Genomic DNA, 26,345 nt, shown 5'->3' with positions numbered 1-26,345 from the left:
CGGCAGTTTCCGGACCCCTTTGCTCGGCTGGCATTCTTATCTGGAAGGGTCGGACTCTAGACACCTGGCTACAACGGGGAGGTGATCAAGAGGGACCTTCTTTTCAATGGGCACCTTCATGGGTCTTTCGTACTTTGTGCCCTTGGGTCACATCTCAAAACCAGTAATGGATGGTAGGCACGTCAAAAGCTACCCTTCTCTTGGTACTGATCAAAATAAGGTAGATACATGAATTCGGGCTAAATAGGGTGGATTGGCTGAGTTTTGCCCTCCTAATGAACACCAAACAAGTGTGGAGTTGGGGGTATCATTGTGGTGCTATTGGCTTTCTCAAGACCGGCCCCAGCTCCCCTGGTTTAAGTGGTGAGACTCCATCAGCGTACTGGGGATGCCTCTTTGTTAGCCTGGGCTGATTCTGGCGTCTCCGGCAATTTCCAATCATGCTGGTCTCGGAGGGCCTCCACAGTGGATCTTTCTCATCAGGAACCCCCGCCTCCCTCCTTCTGAGTCTGTGGCTCAGCGCGGTGGTGACAACAGACCTGCGTCCTCTACGTCATCATCTCGGAAATAACTCCTCCCATTTCTCAGTCCTTTGATGGGGGAGGGGGTTGAAAGGCGTTACTTCATTTAACCCACTGCCATCACGTTGTTTCTATATGCCAGGTGCCTTTCCATGTAACTTCGTGAGCAAGGTGTCCTCTAAGAATTTTTTTTTTTTTTATTTAAATTCAGTTTAATGAAGCAAGGCGTCCTTCAGTCAGACTCTGTAGTGTGGCGATCTCGTGGGCGAGACAGAGGATGGATACGTGATGCTAATGCCTCTGAACTACAAACAAATTTCGCACGTTGACATTTGGGGTCCTACCCGACAGGAGGCTTGCCCTCTGTTAACACGGCGTTTTGAATGCCTCTTGGTAGCGCAGCTAAATACTGACGTTCTCACCATCCTCCCGCATTACCCGTAGACGCACTTGGCCACAGAATTTCTATTTGTGACAATGAACCCGTGCACAGGGAGATTTTGAGACATCGACTGTGCCGTGCTCTGCCTGTCACCTCAGAGGCACACGCCCGATCTAATGCCCAGCAACTGCTCCCAGCTGGACACAGCTATGCAGCTACCCCCTCCCCCACCCCGCTCCCCAAATCCCCGTGTCATTTTGTCTCATCCCCAAAGCGCCATCTCTCTGCCTGGCACCGCCACCGGCCCCACTTTCCCCACGGCGTAGGACAGCATGCCGATTGGTGAGCAGCTGATTTTTAAGAGTTTTGTACTCACTCCTGTGTTAACTCATCTCACCCAGACTTTTTTTTTTTTTTAAAGATTTATTTGACAGACAGAGATCACAAGTAGGCAGAGAGGCAGGTAGAGAGAGGAGGAAGCAGGCTCCCCGCTGAGCAGAGAGCCCAATGTGGGGCTCGATCCCAGGACCCTGAGATCATGACCTGAGCCGAAGGCAGAGGCTTTAACCCACTGAGCCACCCATTCGCCCCTCACCCGGACTTCTTGAACAGCCTCTTGAACAGGCTTGGTTGTATTTTCAATCCATGTCCCACCATCGCCCCAACCGGGTTGGGTCAGTGCCTTCATCCACAGCCGCGGTTGACTTGGGCGGACTCACGATCCTAGACCCCTCTGTTGTGACTGTTTTGCCTCAAAAAAAAAAAAAAAAAAAATTCAGGGGGGGAAATGCACAAGTTGAACCTCCTCCGTTGTTTACAGAAGACTCTGGAAAGAAGCAGCCACATTTCTGGCGGCTGGGGTCTAGCTCTCTTGGCGCGTTGCTTATTAATCTCCATGCAGAATGGTGGCTCTTCTCTTTTGCAGATGGGGGTCTCCCTTCTGCAAAAGGCTGCCAGTTGCAAAACCTCCCATCCTGTGGTGTGCCCCCAAACATCTTATTTGTCTTGATATTTCTCTCACAGAAATACATATGACAGATAAGGAGTCACTGGAGAATGGTTTGCTGTGTGTCAGACAGATATTAAAACAATAAACTACGTTGCCCTGGGATTCCAGTGCACACACAGCCAGAGAACAAGGCCGAGACGAGATGTTTCTGGAAGGCAGTGAGGCAGTCGTTCTGGGGGAATTCCCTGGAAACCCCACGTCCTATGATGGCGTTGACAGAAAGTACTTTTTAATGCTCACGTTTTTGTAAGACCAGCAAACACGCGGGTGCAGCTCCCGCACTGAACTCCTGGGCCATGCCTGCCTTCTGCTGGTCCTTGGCAAAGAGGAGAAAGAAACCCTCCAAAGGGTTTGGCAGCTTGGTTTAGAGTTCATTTTTTTTTTTTTTTTTAAGCCCTCATCTGTACTTCATTTGTTTTCTCGAACGAATATAGATTTCAAATGGGGGAGGGGGCTATTCCGTGTTCAGACTGAATATGAACTACTTTGGGGCCAAAAATAAGATCCTGTGTGTTTCCTGGAATATAAAAGGGGTAGCTTGATGCTTTGGGGCAGGTGTGTATTCCTGGGGGACCAGGCTTTGCAAATGAAGCCAAGTCCTATCTCAAAGTCAGCATGGCCGGGAATGAACAGCTTAGAAGGGGGAGTGAGAACAGCCAGTGACATATAATTCAGGCCCCGGAGAAGGGCCCCTTGGTGCTTCTTGCCCAGAAATGTGTCCAACCACAGAAGTGGCCCCTTCCTCCCCCTGCCTCGTTTCTTTTCAAAAGCAAATCTCCCTGTGCAGTGCAAAGAATCACGAAAGGAAGCTGAGCTTGCCTCCCTGGAAGGGAAAAGAGCCTGGCATAGTTCATTTAAACATAATAATTTAAACACTTGCTTCTCTCCAAAAACACCATTTTCTTAAATCATGTTTTCATTTCTGTAAAAGGACTGTCATGCCAGAAGCTATTTCATTGCTCCTGGAGAATTTGAGGGGAGTGTTCACAAAATGCAGTTTTTAGGACCAGATAACACACCCCATATTTTCAGTCCAGTCTCCTTGAGTTTTGTTTGCATGCAGTGTAGACTCGGAAAGCCTAATTGCTTTTTATGTAAACACGAACGTACCAGAACCATTTCCGCAGGCACACTTGCCCAAGGATATATATCACGCCCAGGTTCCAAAGAGCATTTCCCAAAAGATTCTTTTCTGCCGGCAAACCCTAGGCCCCCCGTATTGGTTTTACAAAATTCTCCCTGAGCTGCTGTTAGTTCATGACAAGACCTGGATTCGGCCAGAGGTGGGTCTATATCCTCACAGTACACCAGCGGTTTGACCTTGCCCGAATCTGATTGCTGGGAGCATATTCACGACTATCAGCCTACTTGTGAGCTTTCTTGTGTCAAGAGTCATTCAGGCTGCTTGAGGCACTGTGTCCCCCCAAATCGTCCGCTACACTTTCCCTTTCTTCCATAGAGGCCATCTTCTCCGGGACTTTTTTCTTTTTAAGTTCACCAAAGAAGCTAGTCTGATATGTTTATGTTGGTCTAGTGACTGGACAACCTATTTCTGAGTGATTTCCCTCTAGCCTGTCCACGCTGGGGGTTGGGGGATTGTTCCAGCTTGGGTACCAGGCAGGCAATCCACAGATCCCGATAGCACCTGTCCTGGAGTTTTGCGTGGGGTATGACCCAGAGGGTTGGGATTCTGGTAGAAACTGATTCTCCAAATCCGACGCTCCTAACCCTGGCCAGCTATTCCCACAGTGGTGGCTGTAGTTGCATCGTGGACCCGTCCTGGGAGCTCCCCCCACCCCCCGCTGGACCCCTGGGAGGGCGTCACCTGCAGGAGCTCCAGCAGCCCCAGAGAACCATGGGAAATCCATTCCACCACGTGAAGCTAATTTATCTCCCTTGCCTTGTTTGCTGCGTGGAGAGGCAATTCACCAGGCTCGCGCTTCCAGCCACCTGTTAGCCAGATCAGGAATGATTTAACAATTGAAACTTTGCTATATAGAGGCACTCGATAAAGTAATTATTTATATACATTATTTGCCTTTTTCCCCCCCATGGCTACCTGATGAGAGCTAAATTGACACCGCTACAGGTGTTGTCAAACGAATCGAGTGTGGCAGATCTCCTCTTCCAAATTAAAACAGATCTCAGCCTCTCACGGCTTTGTCTCCAGCCTTCGTTCGAATAACAGAAAGCACCTTTGCAAATGCCTTCCGCGGTCCCGCCAGGTTAAGCCCTCCAAGATTGAGAGATTCATTCTCGTTTTGTGCCGGATGAAATGTTACAGAAATCCTGCCCAGGGTGGGTATTGTCAACACCTGTGAGCCGACAGATCACAAATACGTCTTCTGCAAAGTGCAAGCGTATCTGGGCACGGCCGGCAGCCACGGTGCTTGCCGCGCATGCCCGTTGGGTTCATCAGACCGTCTGGAACCCAGGGGAGAAGAGGCAACAGCCAACTTCGGTTCGGGAGGTAAGCGGGAGTAATGTGGCAATTATTTGAAAACCAAGGCTGCCATCCTCATTCAAAGACCTAGCGATGAAAGAAATTTCCACGTAAGCATTGTGTGTGGGTATAGTGGACGCTTTTTGAATGTGTTTTTAAGTTAGGAAGCGTTTCTGCTTTGGGGACGCCAGGCTTGCTGCTCAGATTAGGTCATCCCTGGACGTTCACTGCATTTAGTTTTCTTTCTTTCTTTTTTTCTTTTTTTTTAAGATTTTATTTATTTGCCAGAGATAGAGAGAGAGAGTACACACAAGCAGGCAGAGAGGCAGGCAGAGGCAGCGACGAGAGAAGCAGGCTCCCCGCCGAGCAAGGAGCCCGATGTGGGACTCGATCCCAGGACCCTGAGCCGAAGGCAGCGGCTTAACCAACTGAGCCTGAATGACTCGTCTGTTTCCTTGCTAAGGAAGAGACTGTAACCGAGTCATGAGTGAAGTGATATTTGATAACAATATTAATAAATCGGTTATATAGAGAAAAAAGGGCATTACCCAAATATCAGGAAAGGGTTTTTTGTTTTGTTTTGTTTTGTTTTTTGCAGGTCTCTCAAATCTTGGAGAAAGGTTCTAGTTGAAGTTCGTCGTAAGGAGCTCCTTATTTTGACAGTAATGAGGTTTGTGTATAAACGCCATACTGGGGGACCCCAAGTCCCCATTGCTGGGAGAGTCCGTTTCCCCGGTATTTTGGGAGACGAGATAAGCCAAGATGGAGAGGGAAAATAGCTTGTTGTAGGCTCTTACCAGGAACACAAATCCGTAGTGATCCCTCTGGCCTGTATCCAATTAGTAGAAAAGGAGCAAAGCCTTTCCAGGTGTCTTGAAATCTCAGCGCCTAAACAGAGAAGAGAAGCACCGGCACCTGCCCTCCGCCCGCCTCCTTCCAGCTCCTGCCCCCAACCAGGAGCATATCAAGGTCTCCTGGAGGTTGGTCAGCAGATTCCCCTGCCAATTCATTCCATGACGAACTGGGCCGCTTGTCCTGGTTGCGGTATGAATCCAGGGAGAGGATGTAGTAACTTAACACTGCTCTAGGAGGCCATAGGAGGAAAGTGAGAACGGGGAGTCCTGAAGGAGAAAGGAGAGAGTGGAGCTAGGAAGTTCTTGCCCAGGGCCGACGCGGGATACCTTGGTCCCAATTGCCTCGTTGCTTTGTTGTGTGGTAGACGAGATGATGGGCTCTAGTGTCAGGCTGTCTGAGAGCACTGGGCGAGTTTCTGGGCTGCCTGACCTCTTCCTGCTCTCCCCAGGAAAGGGAAGGTAGCAGTAATGCCTGGCTCGTATGGTTTCCTGAAGATTTACTGAGTTGACCTTTGGGTCTGGCGGTTAGCAAATGTCAGTAAATCGTCGCTGATATACAGTTGAAGCTCCTCTTTCGGATAATGGAGTATGGGAGGTTGGATTTTGCCCAACTGGGATCACCGCTTTGCTTTCAATTTTCCAGTTACCGTTGTCTGGACTTTCCTCAAGTCGGGTTGAGTCCCTCACTCATGTCCTCGAGAAAACCCGACTTTCTCTTAGCATGTGCGCCTTTCCTAAGCAGCGCGGTCACCGCTCTCTCAAGTTGAAGGACTGTCCCCCTGTCTTCCCTTCCCCTACCCGCCTTCCCCCGTGGCTGAACGACTGTGACATTCTGAGTTCATCTGACAACATTCTCAATAAACATCTCAGTAATTACCCTAAGCCAGGTAACCCTGGAGGTGTGAGAGACACACAGTTTTGACCAAAATAAGGTCCTTAGGACATCCCCACGGAGAGCTGTATGATGTCGGTGCCATTCGATGAAGTGGTCAAGGCCAGATGAAACCAGGGGAGGAAGCAGGTTGGGGACGGGAGTGGCGGAGAGACATTGAGGAGGTGGGGAGAAGCCCTTGGAGGAGGAAGGGACAATGGAGCCAGCATTTGAGTGGGTTGATCAACTCAATGTTTAGGGACCGGGGAAAGGAAAGAGAACATGCAGAAGCCACAGAGAAGGAGCGGCCAGAGGAGGCTGGAGCATAAGGCAGCAGTGTAGCCTCCTACAGCAAAGATTTAGGTCAATAAATTCAGCTCAGGCAGTCCAGCCAGGACAATGTCACCATCTTTTTTTTTTTCCCCCTCTTCAAATAATGTACTTTTCTCTCCAATTTCAAGTCCTTGCCTTTTCCTTCAACACCTTCTCGTCAGACCTAGAACAGCCAAGAAACTTCTGGCTATTTGGATTGGGCTAAAACTTTTGTACCAACGATGCTACGTAGAGAGATTCAATTAGGGTGCGCCATGTTTTGTGAGCAACTACCACCCATAAAAAGTTAATTAATCAGGGCTGTGTCAATTTCCTCGTGCCATGTCAATTTGCTGCCAGGTAATTAATCACTAATCACCCACCAAGCAGCAGGCTGGGGGGGACCATCCACGAGCCATTTATTGTCTTTTCCCAAATAAAATGGCACGCACAGCCAGGAAGGAACACATCTTGCCTTTCATAATATTTTTATCGACACTTTTGCAAGTTGTAATAGACTGCAGCAACAAGCAGCTGCTGTTCAATGGGATATGAATATTAAGGAAACAAATGAGCAGAGATTTATAGGACATTGCGTTTCTGTTATGTCAGTTTTGAGATTAAACCCAGCAAATGAACAGTGAAAAATTACTCTTCCATGTGGGGAATGGTGATTAGACTTGTACATTAATTAGAAATTTTTGTTTTCCTATTCAATGCATCTCAAATGAGGATGTCCTGTAAGGAACGGTTTGTCCAAAATGTGGATTTATTCACTTCTAAACAGCAGTATTTAATATCCACATGCATTTTGAAATGAAACAAGAGTCCGTCCCAAATGTGTTTCAGGGATAGATAGACAAGAATACGAGAATCAGAGATTCCAACAAATTAAGTGGCTATTTTGGTCTTTTTGTAAATGACTGGATGCTTGGAACACCCCCCCCCCACCCCTTTCTCTCCCGAAACCTTGAAATTGCTGAATTTTAACAAAATTGAAAGCCTCTCCATTTTTATTTTGACCTAGAACTAAATGTGCGCCATCGTATTAAATTTCCCATTTAGCACCATTCAAAGAGAGTGACCCAGTTGCGTATAAATTCTGCTATAAACCAATTTGATGTACTTTTGTTTGAGATTCATTTTGGGGGGGGACAAACAAGCCAACATTTTTGTCATTTGGGAAAAAAATCATTTTTTTTTTTTTTTAACTATTCCTTGTGATGTTTATCACACAATACTCTGCCTCGGAAATTGAGCTCAAGCTGGTTATTTCACTCGGCATGTTACCTACTATGCCACTTCTTAATTTATGGTCCAGCCCATGAAACAGGAGATCCCCCAAGGGGAATCCTGCCGAACGGTGAGCCTGCTGTTGAAAGCACGTCTGTACCCCCAGACTTGCGTCAGTGAACGGTTCTACCCTAAATTATCCACAGAGCAATTCAACCCCAAATCAGCACAGACGGCTCTACGTCTCAGACCACTCCAGGGGTGGGCAAAGGAGGCACTGTGGCGCCAAGGGAGAGAGGAAGGGCAGGGGCACAAAGAGCAGCCCTCCCCTCCATTCTGATGGAACACCTTTGCCAGGGCACCTGGCAACCTCATGCAAATTCAAACCAGCGCACAAATGCAAAGAATAATTGCCCATTACCGCGGCTGTATATTTTTATGGCTTTGATGCAGACTCTGCCCCCCTGTTGGCTTTTGCATCTGCTACTCTTCCGTCTCTCCCAAAGCTCTAAAACTTTAATATGCACTTTATAACCCTCAAGTATTTTCCACTGGTTTTGTGTTTCTTCTTTGGGGATTTCCGGGCTGGGGAGATGATCTCATTTGTGTTTATTTCGAAGGTAAGCACCATCTTCGTAAAGGAGACGGAGGGGGAGCGGGCGCGTTCCTCACTGTAAATACACCGAGTGCGGAGCTCGGAGGAGGGGGGAGGCGGCGGGGGCTTTGTCTTTGATGGGAGACAGGCAGGAAGCCGTTGACACTCTGGTAAACGGGCCATTTGGCGGGTTGATACACCCACACATCTTCCGGTTAAAAACGTTGATTCGCCTTGATATCGCGCACATCGCCCCGCACATCACAGCAGGCCTCTCGTTACATCCCTGAAGTTTCCATTTCATTGAGCTCCGTGCTATACGACTCCTCGTGCCCGAGAACTGAGCGAGTTATCCCACGAACACTCCCCCAAAATATGCTGCATCTAGCTGAAGGTTGGAAGTGGGTCGGCCGGGGACGTGGATGTGTCCCCGAGATGCGCAATTGGTGTTCGCTCTAAAAGCTCTTGCCCTGTTCCCTTTGAAAGAAACTCATTTTTAGCTTATGAACCAAATCCAATTTTCGTGGCCGTGATACCAGATTTTTCACTTTGATTCATGCTGGATAAGGTTTAAAAGGGAACCTTTCCAGTATAATGAACCCGTGTTGTTGTTTTGTCTCGTCCCCTGTCTTTCCTTGTCTCCCTCATGCCAACAACTAAGGATTTATACTGGGTCTGCAAAGCAACCTGAATACTTTGCATTGTTCCCCAGTGATGCTCGCTTTACATGTTTATTAACTGGAAGTTCAGCTGGGGGGGGAGGGAATCCATTCCAACACCAGGGGTTTAAAAATGCCTATAATCTGGTGTCTTTTCTTTCTAACCCTGTCCTTTCATTAACAAAGAGGCTTTTGCAAACATGGGGCAGGGTGACAGGTTTATGACTTTTATTAACATCGATTTACTCCGGTCCAGAATCAGAGAGGACATTGTGAGTTTCCATTTGGCATTTTTTGCATTAGATTTATTAAACATTTATTGCCCACTTACTGGATCCAAACTCCTGAACTGAGGCATTGATAGACAATGTGATAACTTTGACTCAACCAAAGATAGGTGTCGCGTCCCAAAGTAAGCACATAATTGAGATGTCTTCTGTGTGGTTCAAGGATAAAGTCATTTCGGTTTTGTTTCATCTGTGTCTGAATCATCGGTCTAGGTAATTGCTTCAAATATGCATTTAACCGTGTCCCAGCATCAACAAGCCAGTGCACATGGTAGGCAAGTAAACGAATCCGTTCCTTCCGTCCTAAGTGGAGTCCAGAGGAAGCGTAACAAACAAACAATTGTGGGTGTTTTGGGTTTTTTTTTGTTTTTTTTTTTTTTTTTTTTTTTTACCCATGCAATTGTCCATTTGTTTTAGTGGCAAGAGAGTCACTCAGAATCCTAAACCAGCTTCAGGGCAGGCAGGGGGTGGGGGGAACTTCCTCTAGTGGGCATGAGGAGGAACACGGAAGGCTCCGCCACAGACTTGAGGAGTTAAGGTTTATAAGCAGGTTCTATCCATTGTTCCTTGTGGCACACGTTTATTGTACTCAGAGACTCCAAATTGCTCAGTTGCCGGAGAGCAGTGTCTGGGGTTCGGTGAAGGAAAGAACCTGACCCCACAGGCCCTTTCATAGGTATTAGTGTCTGGAGGGAGGGGCTTGCATTTGAGCCCTACTTTTCCCCAGAACAAGAACCTGATCTCCACATCCCAACACAGCACAGCAGTGAATGTGAATTTCAGGGAATTAAGGTTTTGCAGTAATTCCGAGTACAATACTTGGATCCAAGTCCTCTCCCGTTTTATCAGAACCACACGTAACGCCAAGTGTGGTTGCCATTCCCGGGGCCAGCCCAGCACCTGTGAGCCCGGCTGTAGAAGTCACTTTTACAGGAATCCTGACCGAGGGCGTGCTGTGTCGTTGGCCTCCATGTAAGTGCGACTCCCGGGCAGGACACCTCGTATAGAGGACAGTGTTCCAGAAGGTGCAGGGTGACGAGGCTTTGCCTCTACGGTCCCAGAAGGAGGGAGACGAACACTGGTTCACCTCCAAAGGGTATCCACGTACCTGCTCCGGGCCGGGCCCTCTTCTGAATCCACAGAGGGGGAGCACTCTGCCCTCGCAGAAGGTACGTTCTAGCAACAGCGGGAGCCCTTCTCTTTCCTTTCTGTCATCCAAGCTACTTGATGGCGAGGACACCCAGGGAGCTTTGTGGCTGCTCCCTTCCAAAGGAGATGAAGACATAAATACAAGTAGGAAGCAAGGGAAGGGGGAGGGGGGAAAAAGAGGGTCAGAATAAGAAGGAAGGAAAGCAAGAAGGCAAAGAGGAAGCAAAGGTTCATTAATCGTGATGACAACCAGAGGCTTCATAAAGAGACTCCTCGGTAGCAGGAGACGGGTACCAAGAAAGGGACCGCTGAGCAAACCATCCATCCACCTGGGAGACACACAGGCTTCCTGCATGAAGCCTCAGGTCCAAAGCATCACGTGCAGGACCTCCTTATCTTGCCTGAGGCCACTTGGCCTCCCAGAAAAGCAAGTTTTCAACCCAGGAGTGGATGTGTTGTCCTTGCTGGGTTCCTTTAACAAAATAAGACTCCCTCTAACTTGGGATTTGCTCCGAGTCAACGTGGAAGAGCCCCGGAAAGCCTTCCCTGGAGACCTGCCCCCCCCCCCACCGTACTCAAGGGACCCACGAGGAGTCCTGGCCCCGCACTTTTGAGCAGCTCGCGCTGCCCTGCTCCCCAGCCTAGCTTCTGTTGTATCTCAACATCTAAATCCTCTAAGAATTATTGTAGAACCTGCTTGTCGCTAAGAGGGATCTGGTCTCTCTCAGTGTGCGCGGGAGCCGGCGATAATGAATGGGTCAACATAATTACCGTGTCTCCTCACACAGGTGGCCAGCTGCTCTGCCAGATTGTGAATTTTTCATTTTCTTTATTTCAAAATCCAGGGCGTTCCTATGAAAACTTAATATTTGAACTGTGGCAAGATGGAGTTGGCATCACAGTCCCGCTCCCTCATTTTCTCGCCAGTCGTGAAACAAACAGTTCATGACTTCTGGGCTTTTATGGTGTTAGGACTTACTGGCTTTCCCCATTACGATGAACACCTCTCTGAGAATACACGCACGTTCATTGAAACACAAGCGGTGGGGGATGTGGGTGAGCAGAGGCCGGGAATCTGAGCATTAAGGACAGCTGCACGATTTGACACGAACAACAATAAGAAAAAGAGGTTAAAAGCAACGTATATGGTCTTTTTTTTTTTTTTTTTTTTTAAGATTTTATTTATTTATTTGACAGAGAGAAATTACAAGTACACTGAGAGGCAGGCAGAGAGAGAGAGAGAAGGAAGCAGGCTCCCTGCCGAGCAGAGAGCCCGACGTGGGACTCGATCCCAGGACCCTGAGATCATGACCCGAGCCGAAGGCAGCGGCTTAACCCACTGAGCCACCCAGGCGCCCCCGTATATGGTCTTTTAAGACACAAATGGCAAGATAAAATCATTCTGCATCGCTTGCACAATCCTAGCATTGTACCCTCCTTGGTGAGAGAAAGATCTGGGGGAATCCATGAGAATGGGCAGAGAATGGCAAGTGACCATCAGTCAGTCTGCACTTTGGGTTCAAGGGCTGTGTTCCAACCCCTGCGATTCTGTGGGGTGTAGGGGCTTGGGGATGGCTGCTGTGGGGGACCCTACCCGCTTCGTCTCCCCGGCCCCGGCCAGCCCCACGCAGCTAGGATACAGTGTATCCAAGGATGCCGGGGCTAATAGATCAGGTGAAGGGCTTCTGCTCCTGAGTGTGCTGGTGAGAAGGGGAGCAGACCCCACTGGCAGTTTGGATATAAGCTTCAGGCACCTTCAACACAGCACGAGACATAACATCTTGCAAGCGATTAGGTGCTCCCCAAAATGAGCTCCCGGAGAGAGGTGTGCGTCTGCTGATGACCTATGGTTGCGAGCCTCCCTGGCGGCCGGATGTTCTGAGGTTGGAGGCTCCTGTCCCTCCCAGCCCGGTCTGTCCTAAAAACACTGTGTGAAGTCCCAGAAGAAAGGGAGCAGGAGAGAGGGGGTGGCTAACAAGGGAGGAAACCCTTGCTTCCTTCCACCTGTTTTTCCCTCCCTCTGGAAATCTCCTTTTGTGTCGGGCGGGGGGGGGGGGGGCAGTTGGGAAAGGAATCTGGGACAAGGAGGGGGGTTGGCTGGAGAGTCTGTCCATTCTTTGGCCTGTCCACAACTTAGCCGATTGCTCTCTTATTTACGTGTTTAAGACACCCCTACATTCACTCAGGTGTCCAAAGTTTAGAACCTACTGTGGATAAATCTGGGGGGCTTCCGCCGACTTGGGGAGGCATAGGCAGAAGCAAAGATGGACAGGCAATGGGGGAGGGGGGGGAGCCAGGAAGAACTTGCTGGTTGATAGGGGAGAGAAAAGGTAACACACTGACAGACTCCCTCTTTTCGAAACCATTACCTGCGAGAGGTGGGGTGTTCTGGGCCTTTAATACAGATCTCCTGCCTCAGTGGATTCCCCTGTATGGTTTCCCAGAAATGTGCCTCCTCCCTAGAATGCCATTCGGGTGCTTTGCCTGCAGTTCAGTGGGGATGGCACGCTTGGGGCTGGCATAGCGAGAGTGCTGTGAGATTGCGCAGAAGTGGTTTCCTAAAGGCTTCCTGGGCCCCGGTGCGTCCGGATTTGCAGACACCCTAGGAGGAGGGACATCCCACGCAAAGGCAAGAGAACGAATTTTCAGGGGTCTCTGGCATCAGGCTTAATTTCCCTCTTGACTCCTCAGCAAGCCATCCCACTCAGAGAATTTTCCTCCGAGGAGGAAAACTCAGCCCACACCCTCTTAAGAGCTGAGTTCCCAGACTTCTCTACAATTAACGGTTGGTGGGTGCACCTAGCTGTTACATGGTTTGCGGGCTGATGGGACATTGGTAACGGTTCATTTCTTGGCGCATAAGGGGTTTGCACACTTGTGATGCATGCACGCGTCTGCAGGAAAACGATCTTGCAATTTAAAAACTTCAACAAGCAGTAGGTGTACATAAAGGAAACTGGGGGAAAGAAAAATGGGATAGGGAAGGCAATCAGTAGACAACACACACACAGTTCAGCCCCAGAGATAACCAGGGACACACTGAAGTATGTACGCATATGGAAATGCAAGTGTTTGCATATATACATGCACATATAAACATACCTGGGTACACACCCACATACACATGTGTAGACACTGGGTACACATGGACACACATGTTCACTTACACATGCACACATGTGCTTGGCTACGTTATATACGTGTATTGTGTGCTCAGACACATAAATATCTCTTACACACGGTATACATGTGTGTGCAGGTAGACACCTAGATCCTGGCAACACAGCGCATACTTCATGCAATCCGCCTTTGTAGAATTTTAACTTTGCGCAGTGAGCTTGTCTCCTGTTACCACGAATTCTTTGTAAATGCTTGTCATTTACCATGTTCTCTTGGGCACAGGGACCGACCCCTTAGGCCACCCACTCTGTCTGGAATCGGACCTTGACCTCCGCCCTGCTGGCCGCCTTTGGAACCCCGCCTCCCTTCTCCAGGGGCGGTGTCCAGCCTGGGGCTGGGGGGAGAAGGGGCCTGGGTGGGCGGGTTGCCCTCCGCCACCGGTGTGCTTCTGAAAGCCTCTGCTCTGCTCTCTCCTTTCCCACCCCACAGTGCCCGGCTTCCCGTATCCAGCCGCCACCGCCGCGGCCGCCTACCGAGGGGCGCACCTGCGAGGCCGTGGCCGCACCGTGTACAACACCTTCCGCGCTGCGGCGCCCCCGCCCCCGATCCCGGCCTATGGCGGGTAAGTGGGGCAGCTCCCCCCACCCCCCCCGCCCTGCGGCGGGCCTCCCGCACCACCCCTCCTGGTTGTGAACGCATGCTGGCCTTGACTTCCCCACCAGAACCGCCCCAGCATGCAGCCCTGCGCGCGCCTGCCGCCGAGCACCTTGCAAAGAGAACTGAAAAATGAGTGTAATTTGTCCTGTCATGGTTGGTGCCTTTAAGCATTCTACATGTCACATGTTGTTATGTAAATTCTCTCTGAGACTGAATGCTGGAGAACAGAAAAATGGCTACAGCCAAAGATGTATTTCTGATGATTGCAAACATCTGGTTATTAAGGAGGTTGGATCACATCTGCCCCTTGAATTCCGTCCATGGAGGGACACAAAATCCCCAAACATCAAAGTTCGCTGGGGTGGTCTTGCTCCCCTCCCCCAAAGACACCTTGCTCCTCAAGGTTTATGAGCCCTTGCCTGAGAAGAGAAAATTAGGTGTAGAGTCAAATGCAAACGTTCAAAAGTTCAAAGACGTTGGAAGTAAGGCCCGTTTCAGTTGGATTTTCCAAAATGGGCCTTTGGCTTCCTCTACAAGAAACTAATTCCGTTGGCCGTGTTTTATCTGTGCGCAGGGAATCTGGTGTTGCCGAGCGTAGATTAAGGAATGACTGGGAACGCCGAGAAACTGTGGTCTTGGTGGGGTGTGCGGCCACACTGCAGTGCTATGCTTTCTTTCCTCCTGTTCAGGGCTCCTTCTGGAACTTTCCGGCACCCCTGGTGTTGGGGAGAAAGTGGTGTCTCTGCCAGTCCTCGGGGATGTTTGGACTGTTGGAGACATTGTGGGTTGTCACAGCAGGAGCAGGAAGGTGCAATGGCATCTAGGAGGTGGAGGCCAGGGACACTGCTTGAGGTGCCCAGTGCACAGGAGGGCCCCCCAACATAGATGTGTCAGGCCCCAAATGTCAGTAGCGCTACTCAGAAAAACTCAGCTATGCCCTGGCCGACTGGCTTTCTGGTCTGTGAAAAAGAATGTGGCTGCATTCCAGGCTGTTATGAAAAGGGTTAATGCATTTTTTTAAAGCTCTGTTGCTTATAAATCTTTTAGAAAACCTGAATTAGCCTAGATCATCTCTCTATTATACCAACGACAAAGGGAACCACTCTTTTTTTCATTATTTATTCATATCTCACCTACTGCAGAGGAGAGCATCTGAGGTGTTTCAAACACAGACGCAATGAGACGAAATTCAGAATATAAATAAATGAAAGTACATGGAATCATCAGGAGAAGAGAACACAGGCAAAGAGACCAGTCCGTGTCCATTGTTTCTTGTGTTGTTGTTAGCCTTGGGTCACTTCTCGGTTTCTTACTGGACAAAACAACAGTGAAAATTCCTTTCTCGCGGAGAGGTGGTGGACAGTAGCGAACCGAGGGTGAATTTGCCCTGACTTCTCCCCACACTCCAGAAACATTCATCTGCTCCTCCTAAGCCTTTACCTGACCAGGTACTACAAGAAAGCATCCAGAGTGTTAATCATTATTTCCAACCCCACAGTGTTGAGCCTGTTTTATAGACCCAGAAATGCAGAAATTGTGTTATTCCCAAGGTCATACGGCAAGTTGTTATGAGGGAGGAAGAAAAAAAAAAAAAAACAAGTTACCCTGTAGGCTCATGTAATTACTAAAGCAAGATTCATAAGCCATAAATACAGAATCGCATGTTTATACCACATTCGTTTGTCTGAAAATTATTATCTTATCTTAGTAGACGGTAATTGCAGCTTTTTGGTATATGTGCCCTCAGTATCTCACTACTATACTGAACAGGAAAAAAAAAATAAAATTATATGGCTTATCCTCACATGAACAATTTATAAAAATCTCAAAATCACACACCTGCCGTAAATTCACTAACTTACAGTGATCTCGCTCTTTGCCGGGAATAACCGTGCATAACTAATTAATGCCACGTTCACCGGGGAGAGACACAGGCATCTCCAAATGGTGAAGCAACGTGTTTGTGACTGCTTTCAGACGTGACTTAATTTAAATATTCCGGCAATATTCCTATCCTTTTGGTTATAATGGTACCCTGTGCCTCTTTGCTGGTAATATTCCAAATGGAATCCTGAAACCACCCTTAATGGTAAGATGAAATTCTCAATATTAGGAGGAGGAGGAGGAAGATACAGAAGGGCTAGCAGTGTGCGTGTGTCCATGTCTGCGTGTTCTAGAAGAGCAAAGTGCTGGTTGAAAATAGGAAATTCAGCGAGAGTGTCTTGTATTGCAAACTGCATGGAGTGCACTGGCTCCAAATGAGAATGTGTGAACCCAGCATCTTAAATGAAGGTTTCCCCTTTCCTCTGCTTGTTGGTTGAGGCTGCAGAAGACTAGGGGCAGGTGTGTGTGTGTGGGGGGCCAACCCATTTTGGAAAGAAAAGCAGAGGACAGCAGAGAGTAGATAGGGGACTGGAGTGGTAAGAGCCCTGAGCTTGGGTGAAAGCAAAGAGCAGAGACTGGAAATCAGAAACCTACTTCTGTTTCCAGAAGGTGATGTCATCAGGATTTAGGTCATTCAGGTGATAGTGTGGATTTCCTGTAGCCATTTGTGTTCAAAGTCCTTTGTGGGGAGATTTGTAGAGTCGACTAATGTCTTTACTCCAGTCAGTTCAGCCTAACACACCTTTTGTCAGTTCCACGCACTGTCTTGCACTTTCAAGGAATTCCTTCTAGTTAGGGGCAGGGGCACCCCCATAAGCTAATAATGTCAATAAATGTGCTAAGGGAGAAGGGTGTTGTGTGAGCACCAAGGAAGGTCCCTTAGCTCAGCTTGGGTTTTTAGGGAAGGCTCCAGAAGAAGAAGAAATGTAGGATGCCCTCACGTCCAACCACTTCCTAAATTGCCATGTCAAGACCCCATTCTGCCATCCCCCCTCACACCCAGGGATCCCCATCTTTTCTAAGCTATCACCGAGCGAGCTGCATTTATTAGGATTTTTTATTTGTCACCAGTTGAAGACAAAACTAAGTGCCAACCTAAACCTCTGCTCTTCATGAGCTATGCAATATATACTTTGTTACTGAAATTCCAACCAAAAATGGGTCATTCATCCTATGTCCATGTATGGCTTCCATACTGTTTTCCTAAGATACCGGGGCGGGGGGGGTGGTGGTGGAATCAGGGCACCTGAGGGCTCAGTCAGTTAAGCATCTGACTCTTGGTTTCGGCTCAGGTCATGATCTCACAGTTGTGAGATCGAGCCCCACCTCAGGCTCTGTGCTCGGTGTGGAGTCAGATGCTCTCTCCCTCTCACTCACATACACCGTACTCTCTCTCTCAAATAAATAAATATAAAAGGAAATTGTACAGAAACTCCATGGCTACTTTTGTGGAGCCTGGGGTGACCCTCGGAGATATCCAACTTCGAGACAGTCCTACAGGAAGATTCAGCAAGCATGCCTTCCCGTTCATCCATTTCCTTTGATCGATTTGGTTTTCCCTTCCACCTCCTGTTCCTGTGGTTTTGCCTTCCACATCTCTCCCAGCACAGGTTTTGGAGGGGCCCTATTCTCTTCTTCCTCACACCGGTAAAGAGAACCTTCTTGGCACATTAATAGGTGATCATTTGCCCTGGGAGAGGGGGTTCTGCTTGGACCATGGGGCGGGGACCACAGAAATGAATGGAAAACCTAGATTGAATCAGCCAAGTCACTGTTGATTGTCAATACCGACTGAATGAGGAAGGGCAATGCATTGGAAACCTAGAGTCCGACCCCTTTCCAGGGAGGGTCCTGCAGTTTACAGACCACCATCCCCCGCAAGCCACAGAGCTGACTTTGGTCAGAGGCACCGCAATAGTTATTGGAATATGTAGATCATAAACAAAATACTAACTAGTGAATGGTTCCTGAGAGAGCTGAATCACCAGGTCTTCCATTTTCTCCACGCGTTTGATCCTGGAGTCAGTTTGGACAGAGAAGCCTCAATGTCCGGTCTGTCTTTCTCTGACCCCCGTGTGGGAGAACCTGCCCTTTAGGCAATTGCCCACCAAAGGAGCTCGCGGATCGATCACGCATGGATGGAGATGGCAGATGGATGGACTGGAGACACTCCCCCAGACTCAGTAAACATCTGATATTAGAAGACAGCAGCCAAACCCCAACACCCACCCAAAAGGAACCCCGTGAACCTGGCCTCACCAAATTCTTATTCTTAATTAATTAGCCACTTAACTATAAAGCAGCTATTAATCCCGTGCCTGCTATGTACCAGGCATATTGTCTGGGGACACAGTAGAGTGTTCTAATGGAGCATCAAAGAGTATTTGAAAAATTATTAGGATTCTAAGCTAAACATCCAGCATCTCCTGTAGGGTTTTGGTCTTGGGTCTCTGGGTCTCTTTGGAGAAAGTGTTCCATAACTTTCTCAGGAAATTAGTTTGATGCAACTATGTACAACCTCTCAGAGTTACTTTGAGAAGTGGTTTGAAGACACTGTGTCACTTTGTGTATAGGAGAGATATAGTAGTATCCCAGGACAAAAACTCTTAACCTGGCCGGTGCAATGATGAAATTCACACATAGATCCTTGGGAACGCTTTTGGGGCAGGTCCTAGGAAAGCATCTGACAGCAGGCACTAGCTTATGTGTGTGAGCTTTTCTGGCTATATAGCAACCATGCTTTTGGGCTTAATTTCTGAATGTCTCCTCCTCAGACTATGCCTTCTCTGTTTAGGACCTTTCTACATTTAATTTGAAGACTAGGAACAGAGGTCATCACCCATTATCAGAATGTTTTTCAGAATTCTGTCTAGCATCTTGTGTGTTTGGGTTTGGTGTGAATTCTTGTTCAAATCTCCAGCCAGTTTTAAAGTGTAACCTCTGTTATGTTTAAAAAAAAAAAAAAAGAAGAAGAAGTTGTGAATTGAATGCATCTATAGATAAAACCACCATGAATCAGTGGTTCTTAAATTTTATTTTGGGGGGAGACGACAGGGTTATGTCACGGATGCCTTTACTAATCTGATTAAAAATGTGTTTTCCCTAGGAAAATGTTAGTGGATACATACATATATCCATACATAGCATACACAATAATACACAGATGTCAGGGAATTTACAGACCCATATCTGTTCAAAAACAGCTAGATTTAAACGCATTAAAATTTTAATTTATTTTCCACTTGGAAGGGGCAGCAAGGTAGAGCGGTTTTAAATAACCTCTCCTTCAGGAATGCATTTGTGGTGGTGGGGATAGATTCTATTACACAAACAGATTGTAGAGTCTGGCCATCCTCTACTTTCGTTCCTTTTTTTTTTAAGTAAACTAATTTGCTACAGTGCGATCATCCCCTGCTTGCATTCAACCAAATATTTAACTACTGTTATTACCTTTCTAAGAAAATGAGTTGTGCATTTGCATTATGTTCTTGCAAAAGTGTATTGCAGGCCTGAAGTGATTGGCAAGCAATACAATTACCTTTGCATGGCTAGACAGACTGCCTTGGCATTAAAATTGGACTATACTTGTTCAACGCACGATGGCAACTCCCTTCTATTGTTCGGGGCCCATGGTTCATTTATCTGTAGATCTGTACTAGCCCTCGATTCCTGCCCTCCGTTCCCTACACATCTGATATTTTAAGTGCACCTGTTTCATGGGGCTTTAAAAAGCATTTGGACACATTCCTGGAAACCAGCATGAGAGTCTGGAAGAGCTTTCCTGTAACCACCCCTCCTTAGATGAGGGCCTAGGAGACTGGTCTGTCTGCCAGCTCAGTGCCGTCATGATGTAAAGGAAAAAGAACACGTGGAGGGCGGTGTCCCATTGATCAATGAGCCAGTTCCTCCCCTGGCCAGCAGCATCCGCATCCTCTGGTCCTGGTGAGAAATTAGAATTCTTAGACCCCCATCCAGACCTATTGGATCAGAAACTCTGAACTGGGTGACGGGGTACGATGAGGGAGAAGTGGGCTAAGTAGCACAGGATGCTCAGACCAGGGACCGACATGGTCATCATTCCAGAAATGTGAGGGCCAGTAGTATACGAGGGCCTCCTCAGCAGCTGAGGAGGAGAAAATGCATCTTGGGGAAGGTGGCAGCCCATCAGTTGGCTTTCAGACCACCAACGTGGCCAGCCGTATTGTTTCCTTGATTTTAGAGTTACCCTGAAAAGAGAGCTCACCCCCCCCATCATCCCCCAACCACCCCCCCCCCCCCCCACTCCCTCCGCAACACACTCGGTGAAAACAGGCGCTCCCCGCGAGGTGTGGTTTTCATCGCGGAGGGAATTCTCCGTTTCCTTTCTCTGGGGAGCCGCGCCGTCTGCTGGGCCTCTGGACCCTGCCGGCCCCCGGAAGGAGCCTGGGACCCTCTGGACACTGGGACTTGCGTAGTCTGTTCCCTTTGCCTGGTCTGCTCTTCCTCCCTCTGCACCTGGCTGAGGCTTCGAGATTTCCGAGGCACTTGCGCAGATATCCTCACCTCTGCTGCCAGCCCTCCTCCCCCCGCTACCCTTTCCCAGCTCCTGCTCCTCAATCCCCATGCAAGCTGCAGTCTTATATGTATGTACGTGTGCATACATGGCTTTGCGACCACGCGACCCCCTCCCTGTAAAGCTCCCTGAGGGCAGGCTTAGTGATGGACATGCTCGGGCTTGTCTCTGCCTTAGTACAGTTGTTGGGGGCTCGTAAGCATCTCAGGGAAAGAGGGGTCATCGTTCAGTTTGTGGGAGCTTGTCGACGTGAGGATGTTGGACCACCTTTTCTCTTTGGTTCTCCATCTCATAGATGTGGGATGTCCGAGTCCCAAAGGAATTTTCTATGGCGGATGGTGGAGGGCCAAGCTGGGCACAGAGACTCCCCTGCTCAGGAAAGGCTAAGGCCAGGGCCCGTCTACAGATATGTAGACAGAGGCATTACTTTCCATGTCGATATTAATATGCAGCTAAAATATGAATCTTTTGTTCACCCCTGGATCACGTTCTGTTCGCTGGTGCCAACCTCCTTGCTTGTGGCTTTGCGGGCAGCACCCAACTATGTCCTCCTCTGAGTTGACCACGGCCTAGCCTCTTGCCCCATTTTACAGATGAGCACGTGATGCTCAGAGAGCTTCAGTGACGAGCTCAGTGGCTCACAGCTGCTGGCTGGTGAGGCTGTGACCAGACGTGTACGTGGTTTCCATCTGACTTGGCTCTCGAATGCTGACCTGTTTTTGGAGGAGGATGTTGGGAGAGCAGGTGTTCCCAGAAAAGGCATAGGATGGAAAGAACGGGGCAGAAGCAGAACCCGTTTCTCCACAGCTACATGACTCGCCTCTAAATATTTGTCACCCAGCAGACGAAATATATGTCACTCTTCCCAATGTCCTCGGGTCTGTTGCAAGTCCTGCTGACAGAGGCTGGTCCCCGCCTTCTGACCCCCCAGCAGACACACTGTCTTAATGTTGGGAACGCTGAAAGCATAGCTCAGGACACGGCGTACTGCAGCATCTCAGATGAGGGTTTTAGGCTGCTTGACGAGTACTCTTGTGAATTGTGGTCCTCTCAGATCAAGGTGAAAACAGCCGAAAGTAATTCCTGCTAACCTCCCTAGCGTGTGAAGTCCCTCTCACATTTTTAAGGATAATGGTACTTGGGGGTCTGGCCAATCAAGTCTGAAAAGCTCCCAGAAGCACTCTCCAGGGTTCTCCAGCAAACCAGTGTCACAGCCGTGTGTGTGTGTGTGTGTGTGTGTGTGTTTCGAGTGCCTTCCTCTGGCTCCATATGCTTGGCTTTCCTGTGGGTCCGCTCTGCTCCTGAAACCTGACGGCCCCGCCTCTGGAAATCAAAGTCGTGTTTCTGTTAGAACCCAGTTCCCTTCGATGGTGGGGCTCACAGGTCCGTTGCCAGAATCATAAAGCATCTTTGAGCTCCATGGGAAGATCTCAGGGAAGGCTCTTAATAACCACTACCACCCTGCGGAAAACATAGATTTGGTGACACCTGCTTTCCTAGTCCGTCCTTCCTGTGCTCCTCCCGGAATCTGCATGCGGCATCAGGTCTCCCTGCGATCGTCATGAAACCCACTGTAATGCTTAGGAACTGCGAGCCAGTTTCCCGCAATCACATGGCTGTAAGCTTTTCTTCCTGGCCCTTTCGCTCAAGGTTTACCGAGAAAACTGGAAAAGTCCAGGAGATTTTCCGCCTCCTGTGAAGTCCTTTCTTTCCGGAATGACAGTTTGGATGGTGACAGGAGAGCCACAGTGAGGCCAGGGCTGTTCAGTCATAATGTGGGGCTTGCTTGGCCTGGATATATTTTAGAAAAACATACACAAAGTACATGTATGTGTATACGTGTACACACTAGAGCACATGTATGTACACACATGTGCAAACATGCCACTGCATACCTTTTACACCATATATGTCCATCTTCACCCACACACACTTACGCACATGTTACAGACACCCACATCCACCCACACATACAAACACACATTTTCTTGCACACATGTACACACATGCTCACACACACATAGAATCAGAGATATTTTCCTACATTTGCCACAAAAAAGTGGCACCCAGAATTACCAAATATAAGACTGTAGGGTGGGAGACTGTAGAAGAACTGTTCTGGAATCATCCGGGCCGTCCGGATCTCCTAAAATCCTTCAGCTCCCACGTGTACTGAAAATGCAGCAGTCTGCCCCCCTCCCCTTTATCGATCTAACAGTTTAAACAGGTGATTTTCTCAGACCCCTGCGGGGAGCTCTGCGATCGGACTGAATGCAAACTCTGACCCTCCTGTCTGTCTCGGCCACTTAAACTGCTCTCGCTCTTGCATTTCCACACCCCTTCGTGGAAGAGTGGGGAGTCCGGTGTCCAGCATGCCACCACGGCCTGATTCTGGGCCAGCACCGAACCCCGGCCGAATTTTCTCGGGCTGACAGAGAACTGTTGTCTCCAACCTCCTTAGCCAATGTGAAAACTTCTCCTCGGCTCCTGTGTTTCGGATCCCGTTGACCAGACTAACTTCGCCAGTGCGGGGGTTGGTGTGTCTGCATGGGGAAATGCACTAATACGGATGTTTCTCTTTGTGTGTGTGCCTTTGCAGTGTTGTTTACCAGGATGGATTTTATGGTGCAGACATTTATGTAAGTACTTACTACTGTGCATGCCACCCCTGTTTCCTCCCGGAGTCATTCTGTTTACAAGTTTGCTGCCAGTTTCCTCTTCGCGGTCTGTGGGACAGGATCCCCGGGGCAGATCCGCAGGGCAGAAGACCTTTTCCCGTGGCCACCACGGCTGCTATGGGGTGGCACTAGTTCCTTCATTCACTTCAGAAGACATGCCCCCTGAAAAGATACGGCGTTTCTCTGGTGTCAAATTAAAGACTCTCCTCCGACCCCCCCTCAAAAAAAAAAATCGCTGGAAAGTTTTCAGTATGGTCCGTGTGCTTGCAGTATAATATTTGGGATAAAAGCTGGAGTTACCAGCCATAGAGGGTTAAAAGATATTTTCATGGCGGCTTTTCTTTTTTGGTGGCTGTCCCGTTAATGCGTTCACTTTTTCATAGTAATAGCTCTAGAAAGAACCCCTCCCACTCCCTCTGGATGATTTTAGCCAGAAGCATCTCTAACAAGATGTATGCCAGCTTGACCACGAAACCCTATTTTCTTCCTTATTCTTTCCGTTTCCCGCCCAAACCATTACCGGACTTAGAAGTGTTTGTTGAATTTAGAATTGTTTATTAAATGGTCCCACCTTTTTTTTTTTTTTTTAAGATTTTTATTTATTTATTTGATAGAGATCACAAGTAGGCAGAGAGGCAGGCAGAGAGAGAGGAAGGGAAGCAGGCTCCCTGCTGAGCAGAGAACCCGATGCGGGACTCGATCCCAGGACCCTGAGATCATGACCTGAGCCTAAGGCAGAGGCTTAACCCACTGAGCCACCCAGGCGCCCCTGGTCCCACCTTTTTAGACTTTTTGCTTTCAGAAAAGAGTCGGGTGGTTCTCAGTGGGACCCCAATAAACTTACCTCAATGGATCTAGAGGCATTTTTTTCTCCTACATTGTGATATGAGTTACAATGTTAGGAACATAACCTGGCGTAAATGCAGCTTAAAATATGGGCAGGGCCAGGGGCTGTTTTTTAAATCATATACTTTTTTGTTACAAGTGACCTCAGATAAGTTCACTGGAATCCAATTTGTCATCGTATAAACTAGGTAACAAAAATAAAACCATACTTCTGACCAAATTGATAGCATTTACTAGAAAATGGGAAAGACACTATTAATTTTCTTCCTTTTGAGTTTCAATCACAAATTTGAGACACAGTGTTAATCTTCATCAATGATGCATACAGTTGAGTTCTGTTATCATTGCACCAGATACACTTACTATAATCTGTGGGCTAGTTTTTTGAGGGCTTTTCCCCCCAAAATGAAAGGAACAAACATCCTGCACCCAGTAAACAATGAATTTCTTATTTCTTATGTAGCTTAATCCATGCCTCCAAATATCCTCTTTAAAAAACAAACAACTTTCAATGCATACTATTATAAATAGAGAGGCAGACGGGCTGGACGTCTCGAGCCCATTCACATCTTTGGAAACCCAAAGAACCCTACGTCAGTCTGCCCCCTCCCCAAGGTAGCCTCTAGGTAGAGCACACCTTGTGGGCTTTCTTAGGGCCTTTTTTTTTTTTTTTTTTTTTTTTTTTTTTTTTATTTTGGAAAATAGGGAGACGAAAAGAGATGAAAAATGGGGGGGGGGGGGAAAGCAATCTAACAAAAACAAACAAACAAACAAAAAACCCCCCCAAACACCCAAAACCAAAAAACTCTCTCCATCACACCCACCAGTGGGAGTAGGGGAGTGTATGTTGGTAAGCCTAGCTGAAAACAGAGATAGCGACTGTTTATTGAGCATCTGCCTCTCTGTGTGCCTCAGTTTCTTTATTTGTGAACTGAGAGCAACTGGTTGAATTATTAATTTGTGCCGTTCTACGGATCTTCCCCTTGGGTGTCTTTTGCTGCCTCCTAGATCTCTGAGTAGCAGGAAGGAGGAGCTGCCCAAAGGGAGAGTCTGTCGGATCACGGACATGGGGAAAGGAAGCGCTAGGAAGAGGAGTGGGCAGGTGTGTCTGTGCCGGTCGGCGCTAGAACCTACAGGGGAAATCCATGAGAGCAGAGCAAGTGGAGGGAGCCGAGACCTGCAGGAGGGGGCACCTGTGCCAGCTTCCAGACTAAGGCAGGAAGATCAATTCTGTTCAAGGAGAAAAGCTACAAAAAAAGTCTTTATTTAAATTCCTTTAGTGGGTTTTGTTTCCCCCCGAGTCATCATCTCTGCACCGAGCCTGCTGGACGCAGTGGCGTAGCCCCCGCAGGTGTCTAGGCGATGCAGGGATTCTGTCCGGGGGCGGCCTTTCTTGATTCTGTGATGCTCCGCTTCCCGGTGTCAAGGTTTAGAAGACCGTTTCTCTCATTCTTTGCAGGCCACTCTTCAAACAACAACAACAACAACAACAACAACAACAAATATATATATATATATTATTATTTTCCCTTTGTTCATATTAAATGACAATAAGATTTTCAGGGGATGTTTCCAAATAGGCAGTCAGGGTTCAGAAGCACTTACTGAAATGACTTGGAGGCTTGTCAACCCAGCACTTGTGTCTGTCATCTTTCCAAGGAGACAACTTAGACCTTGCAAACCGTCCTGATTATTTTGCTCCATGTAAGATGGCAAGCCTGGTGTGTGTCTTTGGGGCACAGTGACAGACTAGACCACCTGTTACGGCGGCCAAACAAGGGCTCATCAATGGCCTTATGTCCATTTCAGGGAAAGACAGACTATGAATATTTCCTGCACTCTGAAGTTCATGGAGCAGGATTCCTCTTGGCTAGAAGCACCTTACACTCTGGAATGTGCTTTTTCAACCTACCTCCCCTGCCTTCCTTTCAGTACTGGTCTGTTCTGATGACTGGTACTGTCCCTGGGGCACCGTTTCTTAAAGAAATGATGAGTAACAAGGTTCAGAGGAAAATCTTGTGAGGTTCTCTCTTATTTAAAGAAAGTTTCTGGCTTGCTCCTTTAATCCCATTAAAACCGAGCATAATAAATAGGGTGAGGGCAGTCCTGAGAGGTCCTGGGACATGTGATAGACATACGGTCACCTCTAATAGGTTTAAATGTCCTCTTTGATTTTAACTTTACTGGGTCGAGTAGTGAGATACTTCAGTCACTGCTAAGGACGGCACAGGCAGGCCACCCTCTAGCTCTTCCTACTCAAGCGCTACCCCCCTCAGAAGCTGTCCCAGCACAC

The 26,345-nt window shown here is 48.2% G+C and overlaps 1 protein-coding gene across 20 annotated transcripts in view; it reads left to right on the top strand.

Moving 5' to 3' along the window:
- Window positions 1-26,345, top strand: part of RBFOX1 (RNA binding fox-1 homolog 1) — a 1,460,760-nt gene that overhangs the window by 1,388,715 nt on the left and 45,700 nt on the right. For all 20 annotated transcript variants that reach the window (XM_059415374.1, XM_059415368.1, XM_059415370.1 and 17 more), the window contains 2 exons: window positions 13,925-14,057; window positions 23,128-23,167. In XM_059415374.1, the coding sequence (XP_059271357.1) occupies window positions 13,925-14,057; window positions 23,128-23,167 (173 nt within the window). The remainder of the gene's footprint in view (window positions 1-13,924; window positions 14,058-23,127; window positions 23,168-26,345) is intronic.

Source organism: Mustela nigripes, chromosome 11 (assembly GCF_022355385.1).
Source record: "Mustela nigripes isolate SB6536 chromosome 11, MUSNIG.SB6536, whole genome shotgun sequence".
NCBI classification, from domain to species: Eukaryota; Metazoa; Chordata; class Mammalia; order Carnivora; family Mustelidae; genus Mustela; species Mustela nigripes.
This window is presented reverse-complemented; position numbering and strand designations above follow the sequence as displayed.